Source organism: Drosophila albomicans, chromosome X (assembly GCF_009650485.2).
Source record: "Drosophila albomicans strain 15112-1751.03 chromosome X, ASM965048v2, whole genome shotgun sequence".
Classification (NCBI taxonomy): domain Eukaryota; kingdom Metazoa; phylum Arthropoda; class Insecta; order Diptera; family Drosophilidae; genus Drosophila; species Drosophila albomicans.
This window is the reverse complement of record NC_047627.2, coordinates 9,344,697-9,366,061: the sequence shown is the minus strand read 5'-3', so window position 1 is coordinate 9,366,061 and position 21,365 is coordinate 9,344,697. Positions and strand designations below refer to the sequence as shown.

The window sequence follows — 21,365 nt, the reverse complement described above, 5'->3', positions numbered from 1 at the left end:
AATGCAGTTTAAATATATAAGGAATAATGATAACTGAACTAAATTTAATAATTAATAAATAATTATAAAAAGGACTTGTAATTTATATACAAGATATACATAAGCAAACATATAATAACATAAATACCTGCCTTCAACAAATTTGTTAATAAAACCTATTAATACTTTCTTATTTTACACAGAGTAAAGGAATTACATAATAATAAAAACCAAATGAATGCCAGAAAATTACAAATAAGTCTTTTGAAAAGGGTTTTCAGGGTGACAAGGAACAACAATCTACCAAGAATGATGTGAACTGTGTAAAGAACGCTTGAATCGTGCTGGCGATACTCCTTTCGAAATAAAGTACTATCGATAAAGTTGATCCTTGTGATTATAGCCTTCTAGTGTGCACTAAATGTAGCTTGTTTTCAAAAAAGAATATTCGTTTAAATAAGTTCTATCAAAGACAAGCCCTTAGTATAAAGATTCAATAGTAACTGGCGCCATCTATGGTTGGGCGGTGACTGTCTGATGGCTGACTAATGGCTGCCAAATTTATCTTAGCATACTTTTAGGATGTGCAATTAAGCCTAACAAAATTACTAACTAATATTTTGCAGCATACTTTTAATGCGCTTTGTTAAATTTGCATTTCTCCTTGCTGCTGAATTATGTTCGCCTGGTATTTCATTTTGCCCAACTGACATTTTACAAGGGTTTTTTCAAACTCGTCGTGGATTTGTGGTGGCCTAATTGTTTGGCACAAGTAAAGCATACTTTTAGGATGCAAATTAACGCATGTATAAAAATATTGAATGTTCCATTATCAAAGGACATATATAGCAAGCATTGCGGGAAACAACTCTATTAATTACCATCTAATGCTTCTAACGCTTCAGCTTTGTTGGTCAAATGAAAGATACTTAAATTAGTAATTCGATAATAACTCGATATTCACAAGGACGATTGGGATTAAATTTGGCATGATAAAAGTCCTCACGAGTACGCATCGATTGACACAGTCATCGCAAGGATCAAGGATTGTGCCAATTCCAGAAGATACCTGTGTGAAGTATCTTGGCATGCACCTCGACCGCAGACTAACATGGAAACCGCACTTAAAAGCGAAATGTCAACAACTTAAAATAAAAACACTGAAAATGTCCTGGTTACTAAGTAGAAAATCAGCGGTTACTTTGGAAAACAAAATTCTCCTCTACAAAGCCATTTTGAAGCCTGTTTGGACATACGCTATTCAGCTCTGGGGAACAACTAGCAATTCAAATATTGAAATACTTCAGCGCTACCAATCAAAAACATTGCGACAAATTGTTAACGCTCCATTTTATGTAACCAATGCAAATATTCACAGAGATTTAAATATTCCAACTATAAAAGAAGAGATTAAGAAATATAGTAAAAAATACACAGACAGACTTCACAATCATGAAAATAATTTAGCCCTAGCTCTTTTAGACAATAGCTCAACTGTTAGAAGACTTAAAAGATTTCACATTCTTGATCTCCCTGATAGGTAAATTTTAAGTAAACAAGATGTTATATTTAATAGCAGGTTTCACTGGAAATCTGCTATTCCTGTTATGTAAATATTAGTCATAAAATTTTCTTATTGTCTTAAGACAGATTGTAAATAAAAAAATTAAACGAAAAAAAAAAAAAAAAAAAAAACTTGTAGCCTCGTCACCAACTGCTTAGTGGCGCCATCTATGGTTGGGTGGTGACTGTCTGATGGCTGACTAATAGCTGCCAAATTTATCTTGGCATACTTTTAGGATGTGCAATTAAGCCTAAGAAAATTACACGAACTAATATTTTGCAGCATACTTTTAGTGCTCTTTGTTAAATTTGCATTTCTCCTTGCTGCTGAATTATGTTCGCCTGGTATTTCATTTTGCCCAACTGACATTTTAAAAGGGTTTTTTTCAAACTCGTCGTGGATTTGTGGTGGCCTAATTGTTTGGCACAAGTAAAGCATACTTTTAGGATGCAAATTAACGCATGTATACAAATATTAAAAATGCGTATATCTAAACCATATCATGTTCCATTATCAAAGGACATATATAGCAAGGATTGCAAGGATTGGGAAACAACTCTATTAATTAGCATCTAATACTTCTAACGTTTCAGCTTTGTTGGTCAAATGAAAGATACGTAAATTAGTAATTCGATATTAACTCGATATTCACAAGGACGATTGGGATTAAATTTGCCAGGATAAAAGTCCTCACGAGTACGCATCGATTGACACAGTCATCGCAAGGATCAAGGATTGTGCCAAGGGACATCACAATCGACATTCAAATAGCCGAAATACAGAACACTTTTTGGCTGCGGGACAATCACGAAATTAAAAACTCTTGTAATTTTTCAGAAGTTTTCGGTATATTTTTGTATTTTTACGGTATATTAATATGGTAAATAAGAACAATAATACCGGTTTCTAATTATTATTTTCATAAAGAAAAATCTCTCTCTGCGCAAAAAGCAAAAGTTGACAACACTGAAACAGAACTAAATTCCGTAAGTTTAGCACGCAATTGACAATAAAACCGCATTGTACATGGTACGCATCGATGTAATTTGTGGTTGGTGACAAGTGTAAAAGCTTAAGATGCCATCAACTTGTAATGGTTTGTATTGCGGCTAGCAAGCTATCGTTTGGCTAGCAAACTTTGCATCCCAAAAGCTGAGCTATAGCTATGCGCAGTGTAGAGCTTTTCAAGTTTTGCGCCAGTTTGAGTTACATGAGTGTGAAGCGGTTTAAACAGAAATTCATTTGCTAAAATTAATTAAAAACAAAATAAGCAAATTTTTTTTAAAATAAGCAAACACAAAGTTAGTAAACACAATATTAAAACACTTGCAAATATAATTGCGTTGAATGCAATTCGAACAAGCCGAAAGCTCTTCAAACATGTTGCGGTTGCGTTGCAACCGTGTACAGGACAAGTTCGCTGTTGACAGCGCTGTGTGACGGCGCAGCTTCAAACGCCATTTCAGTTGACATTTGCAAACGCGACGCTGCAGTCGCTGGCGACGCTCGACTCGGATTTCAGTTCGGTTCGTTGTGGGCGCTAAGTTTACATTTCGCAGCAGCAGCAGTAGCAGCAGCAGCAGTCGCAGCAACAGCAACAGCGGCACCAGCAGAAACAGAAGCAGCAGCACCAACAACAACAACAATAACAACAACGCGAATCAAAAGGCAAAAGCAATTTGCAATAGGAGAACAAAAGTCGTTTAAGAAACTGAAAGGACACGTTGCCAGTGCAGCGCCTTTGTTGTTGCTGCTGCTGCTGTGGTTGTTGTTGTTGTTGTTGTTGTTCTGACTAGTGTAGAGTATTTCATTTGTTTTTTTTTTTTTTGTCAATTCATGTTGTTGCTGCTGCTGCTGGCGCTCTCGTCTCTCGCACCACACGCCATTTTGTCGGCAACGTGCGCTGTGCTGTGCTGTGCTGTGGGTCGTGTGTGTGGATGATGGAGGCAAAATTTCCGCTGTGTGCGTGTGCGTGAGCGTGCGTCTTGGTGTTTGTTTTGTTTTGTTCATGTGTATGTGTGTGCTGTGCATGTGTATGAGCGTGTGCTTGTGTGTGTGTGTGAGAGCTGTGTATGTAATCTCCATTTTGTTTTTGTTTGTTTGTTGCTGCTGAAGTATTTTTAGTGCTCGCGTGCGAAATTCGGTGTCAAAGTTAAACATTTTACGTGAGATGTAAGTAGAAGTAGCCTTGAAATGTCCTAAAACAGGCAAAAAAAAAAACAATCGACACACACACACACACACACACGAAACATCAACAACAACAAAACAACCGAAAAAAAAAATAGACGGAAATATGAGAAAATCAATGCGCGTAAAAAGCGAACGGTGTGTGTCTGCTACTCCAACTGTATGTGTGTGTGTGTGTGTGTGTGTGTGTGTGTGTGTATTTGTTTGTATGTGTATGTGTATGTGTGTAAAGCAAAGAAAATCCATAAAATGCGCTGGGAAACTCGTCGCAGTCGAGCTATGCGAATAATTTATAAGATTGAAATTAAAGACACAAAGGACGCTAGCAATGTGTAACAGAATGTATGTGTATGTGTGTGTGTGTGAGTGTGAGTGTGTCGCATGCCCAGAAGAAAGCAACCGCAAAAAGCAGCAAAGAAGATAGGCAAACGGCGCACAAAATAATTTCTTGGCAACAGTCAAAAGCAGCAGCCAAATGCATGAGACGCCCAAAATGCCGAAATGCCTTTGCACCCCTCGCCCCGACTGCTTGCCTGTCTTTACCCTCTTTGCACCCCTCGTGCCCCATTGGACCGTTGCAAAAATGTTGTAAACATGCGAGGCCGACGCCAACGTCGACTGCGACTGCGACTGCGACGTTCATGCTGACGTCGATGCCGACGGCAACATCAGTGAAACACGGAACAGCTGATCTGCCTCTGGGGCACATTGGCACATGCTGCAATATGCATTCAACACACACACACACACACATATATAGTGAGAGAGTATTGGCTGTCAGCAGGCTCGGCACTGCAACACAAAAAGGAAAAACGCTTTAAGCAGCGAGTTAATAAATAACGAGTGCACTCGACCGAATGCATTTTTAATGAGGATCGACTCTGATTTCTATACAAATAATTTACTTAAATGTCATGGGAATGCCGTGCACACAGACACACACACACACACACAGACTGTCAGTCTTGAGTCTTAGTAATGCTTCAAGTGGCTTACCCAAGACAAGTGCAATACGATGCTGTACGACGTCATATTACGTATACGCAACGTACGCTCGTTGCTACATTTCTATGAATGTATGTACATAGTATATACATAGGTATTTCGATGTCTATTCACAGCAACTAAGCATCTTTGGCATACTTAGTGCAGTCACTGTGAGCTGCTTATTACACTCAGCGAAAAGAATGAATGAAAAGCATTTGTGTTTATTCTGAATATTTAGACTGTGCCTAATTGATGGAGTACTCACTTACTTACTTTTGTGAATGTTTTGACACGTGTTTAGTTCACAGCTTAATTTCGTGAATATTTTGACAGCTTCATTTTCATTTCAATTTGAACTTGTATTTTGCTTGTGTTCGAGATACAAGCTTATGTAAATACGTACTCGTATTTAAGAAAAGAGTTTGTTCATTGATTTGAAATGTTTGCAATTCAGTCAGAAGAAGAAAGTGAAGTACAAATAAAATAGTCTCACCGAAGCGATCATTTATCGATAACAATAGGATTTACTTAGTGTATTATTTCCAGCAGTTTCAAATATAATTTGTTCGAGCTTTAAGGTCGTGTGTGTGTGTGTTTTTAGGTATTTTGTCTATGGTTTGTTTGCTGTGCGAGTTTGCGAGTGTACGAGTGTGCGAGTGTATAAACGAAGTGAAGGCCAAGTGACAGCTGAGCGAACCCGTGCCCTTATGCCAATCAACTTAACTATGTTTAACTTTCTGCAGCTACCCGCACAGTGTGACGCGAACAGTGCCAGCACAGAAGGAGGAGGTGGAGAGGTGCAGCAGCAGCAGAGCAGAGCAGCAGCCAAGTTCAAAATCAACGCCTGACAATGACAAAGCGCTCCGTTGGGCGGCCAACTGCAGCAACGTGGCGCCCGCCAACAGCAGCAGCAGCAGTAGCCCCAATCAAAACAACAGCAGCAGCAGCAACAACAACAGCAACTGCAACAACAACAATAGCCACAGTAGCAGCAACAGCAACAACAGCAACAACATCGCCAGCAATTACAACAATCAATGAGCGCAGCACGAGATGGCGACGTTGCCAGCGTCGTCGACGCTGCATAACAATGCGGATGAGCCGAGCCTCGCTGTATGCCTCGTTGCCGGCATGTGGCATGTCCTGGCTGCTGTTCGTCCTCTGTCTGCTCAGCTGCCTGTGCTGTTACACAGGTAATTACCAACACGCCACTCGCTTGACACTTGATTAGCATGACTTGCCTTTTCCCCTTCCCTTTCCCTTCCCCTTCCCCTTTCCTTTTCCTTTCCATTGTTTTTTATTAATGCAAATCATAGCCAACAGATCAGCGAGCACTTTTCAGTGGTGCACATGATTATGCGATTACGTGATTACATGCTTATGTAATTCTGTTGCCACTCACACTCATTACTATACTGTCTGGATCAGCAAGAAGTTAGTGCTAGATAATCAATTGTTTTACCTATTACGTATACGCAGCGTAGCTACAAATCTTTGAATGTTGTCTGGATCCTCAAAAATTTAGAGACAATTAGAATTTGTATTCAATTTAACTCGTTAATCAAAACCAAATTTCAGTTGTAAGTAATTATAGACAACAACTTTGCTTATTACGTATACGCAATGTGCCCATATATCTACATATATACATATGTTGTCTGGATCAGCAGGAATTTTGTGCTACGTTGCTTCGAACTTCGTATTTGATATAACAGAATAATCAATAAATAATAAATGTGCACTTAACTAATTACATTCAAAGTCTGTTCGTATTACGTATACGCAACGTAGCTGTAGTTCTATGTTGACTGAATCAGATACAATTTTGTGAAACCATGCTTAATATTAGGCATTTCATATAACTCGATAATCAATAAGTGTTTTCAATGAAGTTACTATTGACAAACAAATACTGTATTCATTACGTATACGCAACGTATCTCTATTACTATATTCTCTGGATCAGCAAGAATTTTGTGACAGTTTGCTTAGTATTTCCCGCATTGATATAACGCAATATTCAATACAAATTTTCAATCCTCAATTAACTAATTATTTTCAAAGACTTAACATATTACGTATACGCAACATATATATGATACTATGTTGAATGGATCAGCAAAAGTGTTATAAACGCTTAATATTTGAAATTAGACATAACTCGATAATCAATAAATGTTTTTCATGTTTTCATAAGTTCCTATAGACAAAGACTTTACTTATTACGTATACGCAACGTATCAGCATGTACATATATGAATGTAGTCTTTATCAGCAGGAATTTTGTCAAAATTTGTTGAACATTTTCAGTTTGATATTACTCGTTAAATATTTTCATTGTTCAATGAACTATTAACAACTACTTATTACGTATACGTAACGTACCTTTAATATAAATAAATATAATAATATTGTCTGGATTAGCAAGAATTTTGTGACAATCTGCTTAGTTTTTCGGATTGAATTCAAAAATCAATAGAGAGTTTCGGTATTCAATTAACATATATTTATTACGTATACTCAACGCATATAGACGTTACTTATTACGTATACGCAACGTATATTTTTACCTAAATTCAGACACATATGTATTTAAGAGTCTATTGATCAGCTGTAAACCATTCCATCGCATAGAAAATATTGCAGTGATATAACGAAAGAAATATTATTTATAAATACTTTTTAAATATATATAAATTTAAAGTATTTTTATGACCGAATTGTTAAAGTGCAGCAAATAATATGATTAAAATTAATATCAAATAGTTGCTTATGAAATCAGAAATAATTATTCACTAACTAATTTGCACAATTAGCATAAATCGAATAACGAATTATGAGTTGAAAATAACACAGCAGTTATAACATATTAGATACTCTTCAATAATAATAAAATATATAAAATCAACAAAATTGACAAGTCAATTCTTAGCCAAATTTCCGCATCTGCTTGCGCTTTGCTTGCCAAAGAGAAAAATCACATTGCCAAAACTTTTGCAACACTAGAAATTGAAGTGGTAAGCAAGCAAGTAAGTAGTGAGACCCTCTAAACAATTACTGACTGCATGACAAAGTGTTTTTTTTTTATCGCCCATCTCTCACACTCACTCGAATACTAGAGGTCAGATTAAAGGCTTAAGCTGGTGTAAATGTGGGCAAAACATGCATATGTAATGGGCGCCTTATTCGAAAAGAAAACAAACAGAAAAACAACAGCAAAAAGACCGCCGCAAGACAAATAATAAATAATATCCGAAACAATTGGTCGAGAAAAGGGCATTACAGAAACAAAACAGCTGACAAGTAGGAGGACGAAGGGGCGTGTCGTGCAGGACAACAATGGCAAAATAGCCTTGACTTTGCACATGCAAAGTCGAGGCATTGGTTTTTCTTTTTTTTTTGAGGCTGGTTTGGTGCATGTTTTTTTGGTTGCCATATCGCCATGTCCCAAGCACCTGAAGGCACTTTCATTTCCAGTTGTAGTCCGTGTGGCAGTTTCAGTTACTGCAAATAGAAGGCGTGGCATCCCAGACGAGCAACACTTAAATTTTTGCACTCGTGCAACACACTGCAACACAACATTCAAGTTTGCAACCATCGCTGCCGCACAATCACACAAATGTTACCAATTTTTTCTTCGCTCTTCGTTTTTCTTTTGCTTCTTTGTTGAGGTACTAAAAAAGAACCATAAAAAGTTTTCATTCGAGAATCGAATAGATAGAATACTCGTACATACGAGTAGATGACAACTTCTCACGCTCACCACACTTAAAGTACATTAGCTTGGTCATCAGCAAAGAAATTCTACTCAACTTATTAAAAATCTACGACAAAAATCGACAATAATTTTAATATTTATATATTGCAAATTGCCAATATTACAAAGCGAACGCTGCCAACGAAACTTTCAGCTCAATTAAGAAATTCTATAAAATCAATAATATAATATTTACTGAGTATTCAGTTCTTGTTTCTTGATTGGTTGGCTTTTTGTTTAAATTGTTGTAAAATTCGTACAATAAAACAGCATCAGAAAAAGTCTCCTAAACTCCACACAACTTTTATCAGAGGCAGATTGAATAGTAATAAACAAAATAAATATTTTGTTATATTCAAAGCACCATCTTTAATTTTCATTATTGCAATGAAATGAGACAAACAGACAAAAGCTTTCAGGCTTATTAAAAATACTATCTTTAAAATATGTTATTATGTTTCTTAAAAATGAGCGTTTTAAACATTAATAAAAGGAACATTTTTTAAGCAAAAGAAACATAAATTTATAAAAATCATTATATTAATAGAATAATGAATTATAGATGAATTATAAACAAGTTTATTTTAAATGCGAAAATTTGCAGCTTTCTGGAAACTTTTATGTCAGAAGAAACATTAACAAAACAATTTAAAGAGCTATTTTATTAACAAGATGTTATAAGTACTCAGAGAGAAAAAATCAAGATTAACAAATGGATTGCAAATCTTCATTTAAATGTTTTTTTAAGATTAATAAAAAAACAACTTTAACTTTTCAAAAATTTTCATTTTAGGATTAAAATCTTGCTTCAAAAATATTATATTTTGTATAAAGATATAAATATGTATATATTTTTAGTTGTACTTTTTATAGCATTAGAGCAACTTCTTTATGAAAAGTTCAACTACATTTGAAATACTACTTTCTATATGGTAATTTACCAAACCTTCTTACGTCAATGAACAGATAAGGAAAGGGTATTAAGACTACGTTGATATAATAGCAATAATTTTGGCGGCTTCTGTGTGTTGGCTTCTGGCTTTGCTTCTGTTGTTATTGACGCATAAAACTTTTTGCCAAACTATTTTGTGGTATGGATGGCATAACGAGTCGCAGCTCCCACGTGGCTGCTGCTCTCATTTCTCGTTTCTCGATTCTTGTTTTTGTTTTTGTTTTCCTATATTTTCATTTTTGTTTTTGCTTTCTCATTTCATTTCGTTTTCAGTTTGGTTTCATTTTCGTTGTGGTTTTCTTGCAAGTTGCGAGTTGGACTTCCGCCTAGCAGCCGAAAGTTGAAACTGCAAAAGCTTGGCCAAAGCCAAGTTTTATTGCCCAGTTAGAGGCAATTGAGTTATTGGCCGCAAGATTGTTGGACAACGATGTCAAGGCATTTGAGGTCGAGTTATCTCTTAAAAGTATGTATGCATGTAGTCAGCATATGAATATATAGTATAGATTACTATGAGTGTACTCACTCGCATTAAAAGCAGTTCGAGATCTCACTTATGGCTAACTAATTAGTTGGATTTTAGCCAAAGCATTTAGCCGATGCATCTTATATAAACAAAAGCGGCGAGACAACGTCGAATCATTTCGGATCGATAGTTTGGGGGCCAGCTACGAGTATGGTTATATGGCTATAACGGGCTAATTATACTCAGCCAACAGGCCAACAAGCAAAACAGGCAAAACAGTCAAAGAGCCAAACGACTTACACACACACACACACACACACACATGCAGTCATTGCAAATGGCCATTAGTAATGATAATTGCGTTGATAGACGGGCAATCAAATCCTTTTCACAGCATGTGCAAACCCCCATGCAAAATGCATGCCTTTGTGTCAGTCAAAAGTCTCGCCTCTATGGGTGTGTGTGTGTTTGTGTGTGTGTTTGTGTGTGTGGCGAGTGCGCCCATCCACAGCCACTCATTAGTGCTATATCGTAGTATTCGAGTGCATTGCTTGGGTGTGACGTCAGAGTGGCCAATGGAATGTAAAGAATAAAAAATATATAGGGTGAAACCTTGAAGCGCATAACGAGAAGTGCAAAGCGAAGGACGTGCAACGAGTAGCAGAGAATATCGATAAGTATTGCGAGTAGACATCAGCAAAAGATGCGAGTGTTCGTCGAGATGATTATGCTCAACAAGAACCAAATTAAGTGTGAGTAATGCAATAGTTGAAAAGCAGATCTTAGCGGGTAAGCGTAATGAAAACAATAAGCAATATTTGCTTAAAGAATGTAGCGAGTGGGAAACAGCGAATAGAATAGAGTGACTTGTAGAGTCTTGATAGTGAATTATGAATAGTAAAGTGTCACGAGAAAATAAAGTATTAAAAATAAAATACAGAGAATAAAAACGTCGGTACTCGCTGTGGAATATAATTAATAAAGAATAATAGTTAGATACTAAAATTGAATTGAATTGATTATAACGAGTAAACGATAACGAATAATGAGTAGAGCTTAGTTATTAGTGAATATTATATGTATATCGTAGAGTATAACAATCAATTAGAAGAAACAGTGGAAACCAGCCAACAGTATATAAAAGTGACGAGTAACGAGTGAAACATAACATGTATGGTATACCATGTATTCTATAACGAACATAATATAAAATGCACACATACAAAGTAAATCATTAATCGTAAAATGAAATGAGTAACTTTTAGCATAACAACAAAAAGTAACGAGTAACGAGTGAAATATAACAATTAGATCACAATCATTCAATATTCACTTTTAATGACATTGTATAATACAATAAGACAAGCTTACCTAGTTAAATTATTCTCGCACAGCTTACGAATTAAGCAAACAACGAATGATATGTAACGAGTTTAACAGTCTGCATCTTGTCACACGTAACAAGGAACATTCGAGATTATTGCATAAAAAATGCAGCGTTATGGTGACAACTTCTGTTAACTCTTTTTTTTTTTGTTGCAAAATTTGTGGTTTTCCGTTTTTGCGGTTTCCACACTGACAAAACAATTGCTGTTGCTGTTTGGCTTTCGGCTTTGGGCTTTTGGTTTTTCGTCGCCTTCCGTTCGACAGATTGTCGCATCGCAGTGCTTATCTCACGAAATATGGTCGCATCTCGCGGCCATTCTGACGACAGTCAGGTTTGCACAGACTTCTGGTAAACCATGCCATGCCATGCCATGCATATGCATATGGATATGCATATGTACATATATTGCGCATACGACACGTTGACATTGCAAGGCGCTGAAAAGTGAAACGGAAGGGGAAATGGCAAATGGAGGAAATGGCAAGTGTAGGAAATTTGCATTGCATACCGAGCAGGGGCACGTTACACATTCAACGCTTTACGTTTTGCCACTAATTGCATTGCGCACAACATTCACAAATGCTTTTATAATCTTTGCTTCCGTTTACAATTGAACAACGAAACAGCGACGGCGGTGACGACGCGACGTTTTTGGCATCGAGCAGGTTTCCTTTTGCTTGTCACAAGCTATTTTCCCACACACACACATACATACACAAATAAACGCAAAGAAAATCTCATTAGTGACGGCCGATGATTACCAAGACACAAACACAAAGAGAAAAAGCGGGAGAGAGAGAGAGAGAGAGCGGCACTAAGAGCCAGGCACAAGTTGCCAAGTTGATGGCTGCACTCAGTCAACGTCGTCGCCCTGACACTGCCTGACACGCCCCCTTTTGCCGCCCACACTCATGCCTAGCACTTTGCACTTGCCATTGCGTGTGCGCTTGTTATACCCGGTAAATATTGAGTGGCCGGGTAAGCTAATTAAGCAAAAAGTCAGAGACCTCTTTAAATTCCTCCTGATCTGAAATACCTTCAACTCACAAATCATTCGATGCTGCAGCTTCTACACTGACGAAGTGCATTTAAGAGCTTATTTAATTGCAAACAGAATTAAAATTATTTTGGATTAATTTTTGTAGTTTTTTCTTTGGATTTTTATATATTACTAAACGAGCTTTCTGAAGAAAGCATTATAAAATGAACTTAGTCTAAAATAGTAAAATTAAATTGCAATTATAATTGAAATTATTCTGAATCATTTTTTAAATTTTGTATTATATTATTAGTCGTATTCATTGACATCGATATAACATTTAATGGATGGAGAAAATTACATAATAATAAAAAAATTAAATTTCTAATATAATTGAAATTATTTGCGATTATTTTTTGAGTGTTTTTTTATTATTCACTTTCTTATGACGATATGGTACTTTTAACTTAGTTAGTTAGTTAGGCTTAGTTTATGAATAAAATTTGTATTCTCATTAATGGATCCAATGTACAAGTATAACAATTTTCTATACTTGTAAAAATGAGAAATGCAAAATCTCTTTAACAAAATCATTCAAACACAATAAGAAAATGTTATCAGGTATTTCGCAGTCGAGACATCCTCCACATTTGTCCTGTTGTTAGCATTTGCAACACACAATTGTTACCATTTATGAACTATTTCGAAATACATAACTTTGCTGTGCGGTGCTGGTGACCATGATGATGGGCAATTTCACAAATTGCTGTTGAAATGGCAAGCGAAACCAAAATTGAAACACACACCAACCTGCATTCAAATTGTGATTCAAATACAGATTCAAATTGAAATGAAAATGGAAATTGACACGCACACACATGCATACACACACACTCACAGAGAAGAGTTGATTAATCAGTTTATAAGTAGAGAGCAGAGCATAATCCACTTGCACTTTGCACAAAGTTAATTGCGTTTGCCTAATCACAACTATTTTCAAATCAAATTATGCATATTGATGTCAGTAGAGAAGCGTAGACGACAAATTAGCCCAGCGATTGCAATTGCAATTAGTTTGACTAATTAATAGGATAAGCGCAGGCTTAAGTAAAAGCCGTGCGGCAAATGCAATTTAATTGATATTACTGCAATATTGCCAGCGGGGAATTAACTCAACGCGACAGAGCGTGATATTAACTTGGCTACAGTGGTTGCGATAGGCAAATGCCAACAGCTGATATTTATGATGATATATTTAACGTATTTACTCTGTCCTTCTGTCTGTCTGTCCATTATTTAGAGTTGACAGATCTTGAAAACTATGTGAGCTATCATCGTCAAATTTATGCTCACTACTTTTAAGGTTTATTTGGTTCATTACTGAAAATTTCATTATAATCGATTGAAAAATTTTCTCTGTCTGTCTGTCTGTCTGTCCATTATTAAAAGTTAACATATATGGAAAACCATGTGAGCTACCGTTGTGAAATTTATGCTCAGTACTTTTATTAAATATTCGGTTGATTAATTATAATCGATTAACGAACTTCCAAGTTATTGAAAAAAATGACAAGGCTCATATCATTACAATAACACTATATATTATATTCATATCGAAATGCATTCCACAGTTAGTATCACTTTTAGTCTTTTATAATATATCTCTTTCTATACAACGAACAACTGAATTTATGAATGTAATGCAATAAAATTCCATTAAATTTAAGAGAAACTTAATATAAATCACAACAAAAATATCTTTAAGCGCTTTTTGGCCCTTGAAAATTGTAGAAGATGAGAAGGAAAATTGATTTTACACTGAAAATAGAACACTGGACGCCATACTTAATCAGATTTACGCTTAAGGTGAACGGGCAAGGAAGTGAAGGGGAGGGAAAGGTACCCAAGTTAAGCAGGTTCTGTTCGTTGGCTGGCTGACTGGCTGGCAGTGAAGGTGCCTTCTGTTTTCGAGGAGGTCACCAGCTAAATGTCATAACAAAAGCTATTTATAAGTAAGCCGCATGGCTGCACATAAACATTCCGCCAAGCCCCTCCCCACACTTTTAAGACTCTCCTCTGCACAAGTCGCAGGTCCGCCGAGTTCGAATCCCAGTGCAGGTCCAATAACGAACAGCCGAATGGGTCAGATGCAGGTGCAGTTGCGAGAAGGGGGCAGCTGGCAGGAAGGCAGGAAGGCAGCCAAGCGGCGGCTCACGCAAGCCAACGGGCATTAAAAAGTAATAAGCATAATTGTGAAATGTCGCCATAAAAACAGAGCGAATAACACACACAGCCAAAGCCATAGCCAAAGCCATAGCCATAGCCATGAAATCATGCAGACAGAGAGAGTGAAAGAGAGAGAGAGAGAGAGAGAGAGAGGGGTTGGCATGAGGCGTGACGTATACGGCACGTTGGCCCAACTTTGACCCAGGACTGGCTAAGTTGTTTGGCCGACAGCTGGCGCAAAAGTCGAGTCGAGTCGAGTCGAATCGAGGCGAGTCGAGTCGAGCTCTTGTTTTTAATTATTCAGCGAGCTCAAAACACGGACACGCTGACAGCAGTGACGTCGACGAGAGCACAAAGCACCACCAACAGAAACAGCAGAAGCAGCAGCAGAGGGCAAACAAACAAACAAAAGGAGAAGGCAATATACAAAAACACAGAAAACACAACACACAAAAAACACAAAAAGGAAAGCAAACGCACAAACAACTGCAACGACCAAATGTCGCCATTGCCCTTTCCACTATGTTTGCCTCCTCCTCCTCCTCCTCCTCCCCCCCGTACAGCACCTTAAACACCCTGTGCCAATTGTCCGTTTTGGCAGCAGCAGCAAAAATTGAGCAGCAGCAGTTGCAAGTTTTGCGGCACTTTCACCATTTGCCGCATGACGCGTCAGTGGTTCGGCAAGTCCGTTCAGCCGTCCGGAAGTCGCTTACAACTTCGAACCATGTTTCAAGTGCCCCGCGACTGCCGCAGCAGCAACTGTTACACTAACTGTGCAAATGCACTTGACTGTGCGGTTGCTGCTGCGGCACTGCAACAGTCGAACAGTCGAACAGTCGAACAGTGGAGCACTGGAGCAAGCCGTGTCGAGTTCACACCACACCACACATCACATCTTGAGAGGGGTAGGTCGCGGTTCATCTAAAAAGCTGTCGACGTTCCAAGCTGCACTCTCGAACCTGGCACATGCCACATGTCGCAGGTTGCAGGTTGCATGGCGAAAAGCGAAAAGCTTGCCCACTGCAAAGTTCATTGCAACGAACATGCGGCGAACATGCAACATGTTGCAACCTTGCTGCAGTGCAACCAACGTCTTAAGCCTCTAATTCAAGTGCACAAATGTGATTGATGCGATGCGAGACTTAATCTTAGAGTAAACTAAAGAGTTTCTACAGCAACGAGTGACAGAAGCCAATTAGATGAAGAGCAAGTAAAGTAATAGTGATAGCCTAGCGAATAAAGTGGACTAAATGCAGTAGATAAATTGTGAATAAACTAATAATTCGAGTAGTGAGCAGCAGAAGTATACAGCGGCTAAAGAAATTTAGGACAGTAACATGTATAGAAATAACGAGTAGATCAATAGCGAGTAAGGAACCGAGTAGATAAATAACTCGTAGAGTAACTAGAATAAAGAAATACTGAACGCTAAATATCGAATATAGAAGTAGCAAGTATAACGCGAACGAGTAAATAAATAGCGAGAAAGGAAAGGAAATAACTGGTAGAGTAACTAGAATATCAAACACAAAATAGCGAGTATAACAATAACGAGTAGGTAAATTGCGAGCAACGGACCGGGTAAATAAATATCTTATAGAGTAACTAGAATATAGTAATACCAAATACAAAATAGCGAATATAGAAGTAGCGAGTATAGCAATAACAAGTAGATAAATTGCGAGTAACGAACCGGGTAAATTAGAATCTTATAGAGTAACTAGAATATAGCAATACCAAATACAAAATAGCGAATATAGAAGTAGCGAGTATAGCAATAACGAGTAAATAAATTGCGAGTAACGAACCGGGTAAATAAGAATCTTATAGAGTAACTAGAATATAGCAATACCAAATACAAAATAGCGAATATAGAAGTAGCGAGTATAGCAATAACGAGTAGATAAATTGCGAGTAACGAACCGGGTAAATAAGAATCTTATAGAGTAACTAGAAACTACAAAATAGCGATTTTAGAAGAAGCGAGTATAGCAATAACGACTAGATAAATATCTGGTAGGGTAAATAGAACACAAAATAGCGCATAGGGAAGTAGCGAGTATATCAATAACGAGTAAGTAAATAGCGAGTATGAAACCGAGTATATAAATAACTGGTAGAGTAACTAGATTAAAGAAAAACCGAACATTCAAGGAGCGAATATAGCATTAACGAGAAGATAAACTGTGATTGGATCAAAATCCAGTAATATAAATCAATAAAAAATAGAATAACATCTTCATCAAAAAATAAATTTGAGATACTTAGTTAAGCAAATATTCGATCAACAAACTTGGTTGTTAATTTTACTTCGCCTCTTAAATATTTATTTATGACACTTCAAGTTTAAAAATATAAATAAAAGGAAATATCTTTTTAAATTTTAAGTTGAAGAAAAGGTTTCAATTTCAATCGACTTTTTTATGTTCTCTCTTATCTTTCACTTTATATACATATAACATATATATCATTCACTTCTTTAACGAGTTTTTTGCAATTTGTATGTTATAGTTGCACTGGAGGAGGACTGCGTGGACTTTCAGGGCAACAAGGTGAACCACGGCATGCTGTACGTGCCCGGACCCGGCGTCTGCAGTCTCTGTGTTTGCTATCATTCCGAGCCGCTGTGGTGCAAGGCCATTTACTGTGATCCCCCTTATGTAAGTGCATCCCCCAAAATAAAGAGAAAAAAACAGAACACAACATTTTACGACTTGCTCTCTCCATAAATTTCTTTCGATTAGTTCTGTAAAAACTTCAGAGTGGGCGAACGTTGCTGCGAATTCGAGTGTCTCGATCCACCCGGCGAGGATAAACTCTATCAGGTAAGTGCGAGTGCTCCGAATGAGTTCCTCCAGAGTTTATATCCATATGCAGCTCGTTGTTAATGTTGTGTCATATAGGAACGCATGCGAAAACGTGCCGAAATTTTGGCTGGCAACAGCACCGCATCGAATGTGAAGGTGGCGCCTCTGGCCATGTCCACCATAATGCTCAGCTTTCTGGGCAACAGTTTTCTCAACTTATAACTTGAAGTGAAATAGCAAGCGAGCAACGGTAACGGTAACGGTGACGGTAACGGTGTTTAGCAATTAAGTACAGCCCGTCTTGAAGAGGGAGAGAGTGGGAAAGGTTCGTTTTTGTTAACTGTCCCCCAAGCTGGACCCTAAACGATACTTATTACAATGTAATAACAGCAGCTAACAAATTTATATACACTTAGGTGCATTACAAACAAAACAAAACATAAAAACAACACAAAAAAATTATAAAATTATATATATTTAACAAAACCAAAAAAAATGAACAAAAAATTGGAGTACTACAGAACAATACGTAGGTTTTCAACTTATACTTATGTATGTACTATATATGTATATATATATATATATATATATATATATATATGTATATGTATATCCCTAGTCTTATGTAGGTACAATAATACAAGCGAGAACAAAATCAAGCGTACAGTCCATGCCACATCGCTATCGCTATCGTTATCGAAATCGAAATCACGCTCTCATCAAGGCAGTCTTTAACTAGCTCCTAAGTCGTAATATATGTATAAAACAATATTTATATATATAGACGAGTATATACTCAAAACTGTACATACGCATATAGCTGCCCAGCTCTATATAAATATGTATGTATAGTATATATCGGATCAAAAGCAAACTTGTTGATTAGTATTTAGCTAAATGAAATGATTATGAATCGGTCGATCGATCAGTCAGATGGATCGATAGCTCGTTTATATGATACATTAAGGTTCTGTGTATGCACCTAGGAAATCTTTTTTAACAAATATATGTACTATGTATCTCAACATTAACACACATCACGAATATTGCTCGTACTAATCCATAACATTTCACACTTGCGAGTACCTCACCTAGTGAACAAATTGTTTTTTTTTTTTTATTTTTAACTCTTTTTCACACATAGATATAGCAAATTAGCTCATACGGGCATGTTCTGAATTTCAATTTCGCAGCACGTTTTACAAAGATATATTATGCCAAGAAATTCAATTATTGTTTAGTGATTAAATACATTTTAAATCTTTAACATAGAAGGCCTAAAGTGTCTAATTGTTTGCAATTTTTACGATAAACTTTTCGTTATTCATAGAAAAACTTACTTGGCGATAGTTCAATCACATGGCAGCTATATGTAAGTCACTAAAAAATTCTTGGTAGTATTAAAAAAAAAGATTTTTTGTTCAGCCATAGATTATTTCACATTAGAGATACGATATTGGAGTTCAGAGCATGCTAAAAGAATGAAACCTTTAATTGCAATTACACTGTAGTAAATTACACATATCATAAGAGACACACACATACACCCACACACATACATACACAGACACATACACCCTTACACTGTAGAAATTACAAAAAAAATATATAAACAAATAAATATATACTATATAAATCGTATATATTTTGCATTGGTGCTAATTTTATTGTAGGCTAAACACGTTTCATATAAAATCAACACTCATAAAACATAACATAACACATGCACACACACACATACACAATCATAATCGAATGCATTTGATTTAAAATCAAAACCCATATCAAGTGGCGAATGGAGAGTGTCTAAAATGATAAAGTCTTTGTAATACCCATAAGTTCTATAGTCAAACTAATCCAATAAAAACCATTTTGTATTTCATTTGCAAAGCCAATACAAAAAAAAAACCAATTTAAAAACCTAACTAATAAATTAAAAACAATATGAAAAAGAAAACATAATCAAGCGTTTAAAATGAAATCCTTAAAAACAAAAACCAATACAATTTTAATAGCAATAACAAATTTTAAAGCTAATTCCTATAGAACGAAAGTTTTTTGGTTATGTTCACTTGAATTAATCGATAATTGCCGAGGTAGTAGAACTTAAGACTTAAGTAATCTGAAATAACCGCTATAACCGTCTCTTTCGATATACCCAGATAGCAAGATACAGAGACATATATAAATATTACAAAGAAGAATACTATGTATTTAATTTTTAGGCATATTACAGGACCAGCAAGCAGAGCGCAAAAAGCAAAACAGACAAACAACAAAAGCATTCAAAAGACCCAAACAATCGCAAACGAATTATCGATAGCTATCGATAATAAATCAAATAAAATGACACAACAAAATAATCGTACAGTAAATACCACAACTAACGGAAATAGATGTGTACATAAGGAGTACGGCTGTGACAATTTATTGTTTGCTTCAAACGCATTAAACACAACTGTAAATACGAAAAGATAAATAAACAATAATAATAATAATATTAATAATAATACGATTACAATCTATGGAAATCTCTATATACATTCATACTATATAAAATGCAATATTTAAACAAAAGAGTCTCGAGCCTAATGAAACAATTAACAGTTACAAGCTTTCTCTAGTTTACGATGTAACCGAAAGTATTTTAATAATAAAAGAAAAACAAACCAAAGAAAGAATCAAAGAAGAATATTATGGATAATCGGACTATCGATTAAAGAATATTTCTGCAGATAATTGGATAGATTTTGAAGACGTAAAGAAGGTCTTAAAAAAAAACTAAAGTAAATTATTGAAAATATTAATTTGTAAATTAAATTTTTCATATTTTTCGATGTTGAAGTTTTCGTTTTTTACCGAAAATATCAAAAAATAAAAAATTGCAAATATTTTTATTTTTATCCAACTGTAGGGGTATTCAAAAGAAAAGAGTAAAAATAACAATAAACAATGATCTAAACTGAATGTACAATTCGAATGCCACAATATCTGACCAATATGCAAAACATATATAGTATATTTATGCATAAAGAAAAACCAACTCGTATGAACTCATAAACGATGTGTATTTTTAAGACGACAAATTTGACAAATTTTAATAGAATCCAAAACTAATATGCAAACAAACAAAAAAGTAATGCTTTAAAGTACTAACAACAAATTCTAACAACAACAACAAAAAAAACTATTATATAAAATAAACCAAAAACAATTTCAATTTATAGACTAAATAAACAAACGCAAATTGGCTTTAATTGACAGTTAATAATAATTAATTAATAAACAACAAAAAAAAGAAAGAAAAGTAAATGAAATCATTAGAAGAAAATAATATTTGAACATTTACCTTGAGGACGTCACGTCACGCTCATTTCTAAAATGGTACGAGTACGGATTTTTTTCTCGATTTTTAGATAGACCCATAACATATATTTGGGGTATAAGTTGTCAATAATATGATCGATTTACATGATCCGAACAAAAAAAAATCCCGTCTTACGCTTTTGCCACTAAAAACCTCTATAAACAATTTTTTTTATATATATAAGCACTACGACTTAAAGTGCATTCTGGAAATGTCCCATTAAGCTAATCCAATGGGCATTTACCTATTACTTACAAATACTTAGTCTAAATCGAAGCGATATAATCTAGTATCAGCTGTACGTATTTAGTTTTGAAACTGAAACACTTATAAACCAAAACCTTCAAATCTTATTGAAATTAATAATACAAAATGATATAGTAACAACTAAAATTAAAGCAAATGAAGATGAACTCGAAAAATCTATTAGAAATGTCATCAATAACAATCCCACATTGAATTTATTACAATTATAATCATTTATCAAGAGGATTTCGAATCATGTATGCATATATTTCAAAACTATTCAAAGTACCAGAGAATTTTAACAAAAATAAAACATATTTTCACAATAGCTTAACAACAGCCCCGGCTTTCTTATTTTCAATGTCCCGGTTTCTCTTTCAGGCAAAAGAAACGTAAGTATTTGAGGGTCTCTTGAAAAAGAAGAGATAATGGATATTTCAAACTGTTTTCTGCGCTGTAAA

The 21,365-nt window shown here is 35.7% G+C and overlaps 1 protein-coding gene across 4 annotated transcripts; it reads left to right on the top strand.

The window, feature by feature from the left end:
• Positions 1 to 3,006: 3,006 nt before the first annotated feature.
• Positions 3,007 to 21,243, top strand: LOC117571103 (uncharacterized). Of its 4 annotated transcripts, none has more exons than XM_034253096.2 (6): positions 3,026 to 3,069; positions 3,659 to 3,715; positions 5,464 to 5,913; positions 16,996 to 17,144; positions 17,229 to 17,309; positions 17,388 to 21,243. In XM_034253096.2, exons 3-6 carry the CDS (start codon positions 5,571 to 5,573, stop codon positions 17,511 to 17,513), a joined length of 699 nt encoding a protein of 232 aa, XP_034108987.1. In that variant the 5' UTR covers positions 3,026 to 3,069; positions 3,659 to 3,715; positions 5,464 to 5,570; the 3' UTR covers positions 17,514 to 21,243. The 4 variants fall into 4 exon arrangements, 3 of the variants coding, with proteins under 3 accessions (XP_034108979.1, XP_034108987.1, XP_034108998.1); XR_007954933.1 differs by lacking the exon at positions 3,026 to 3,069 and having other exon boundaries at positions 3,579 to 3,715; positions 17,388 to 17,616; positions 19,517 to 21,243; XM_034253088.2 differs by lacking the exon at positions 3,659 to 3,715 and having other exon boundaries at positions 3,007 to 3,069.
• Positions 21,244 to 21,365: the final 122 nt, after the last annotated feature.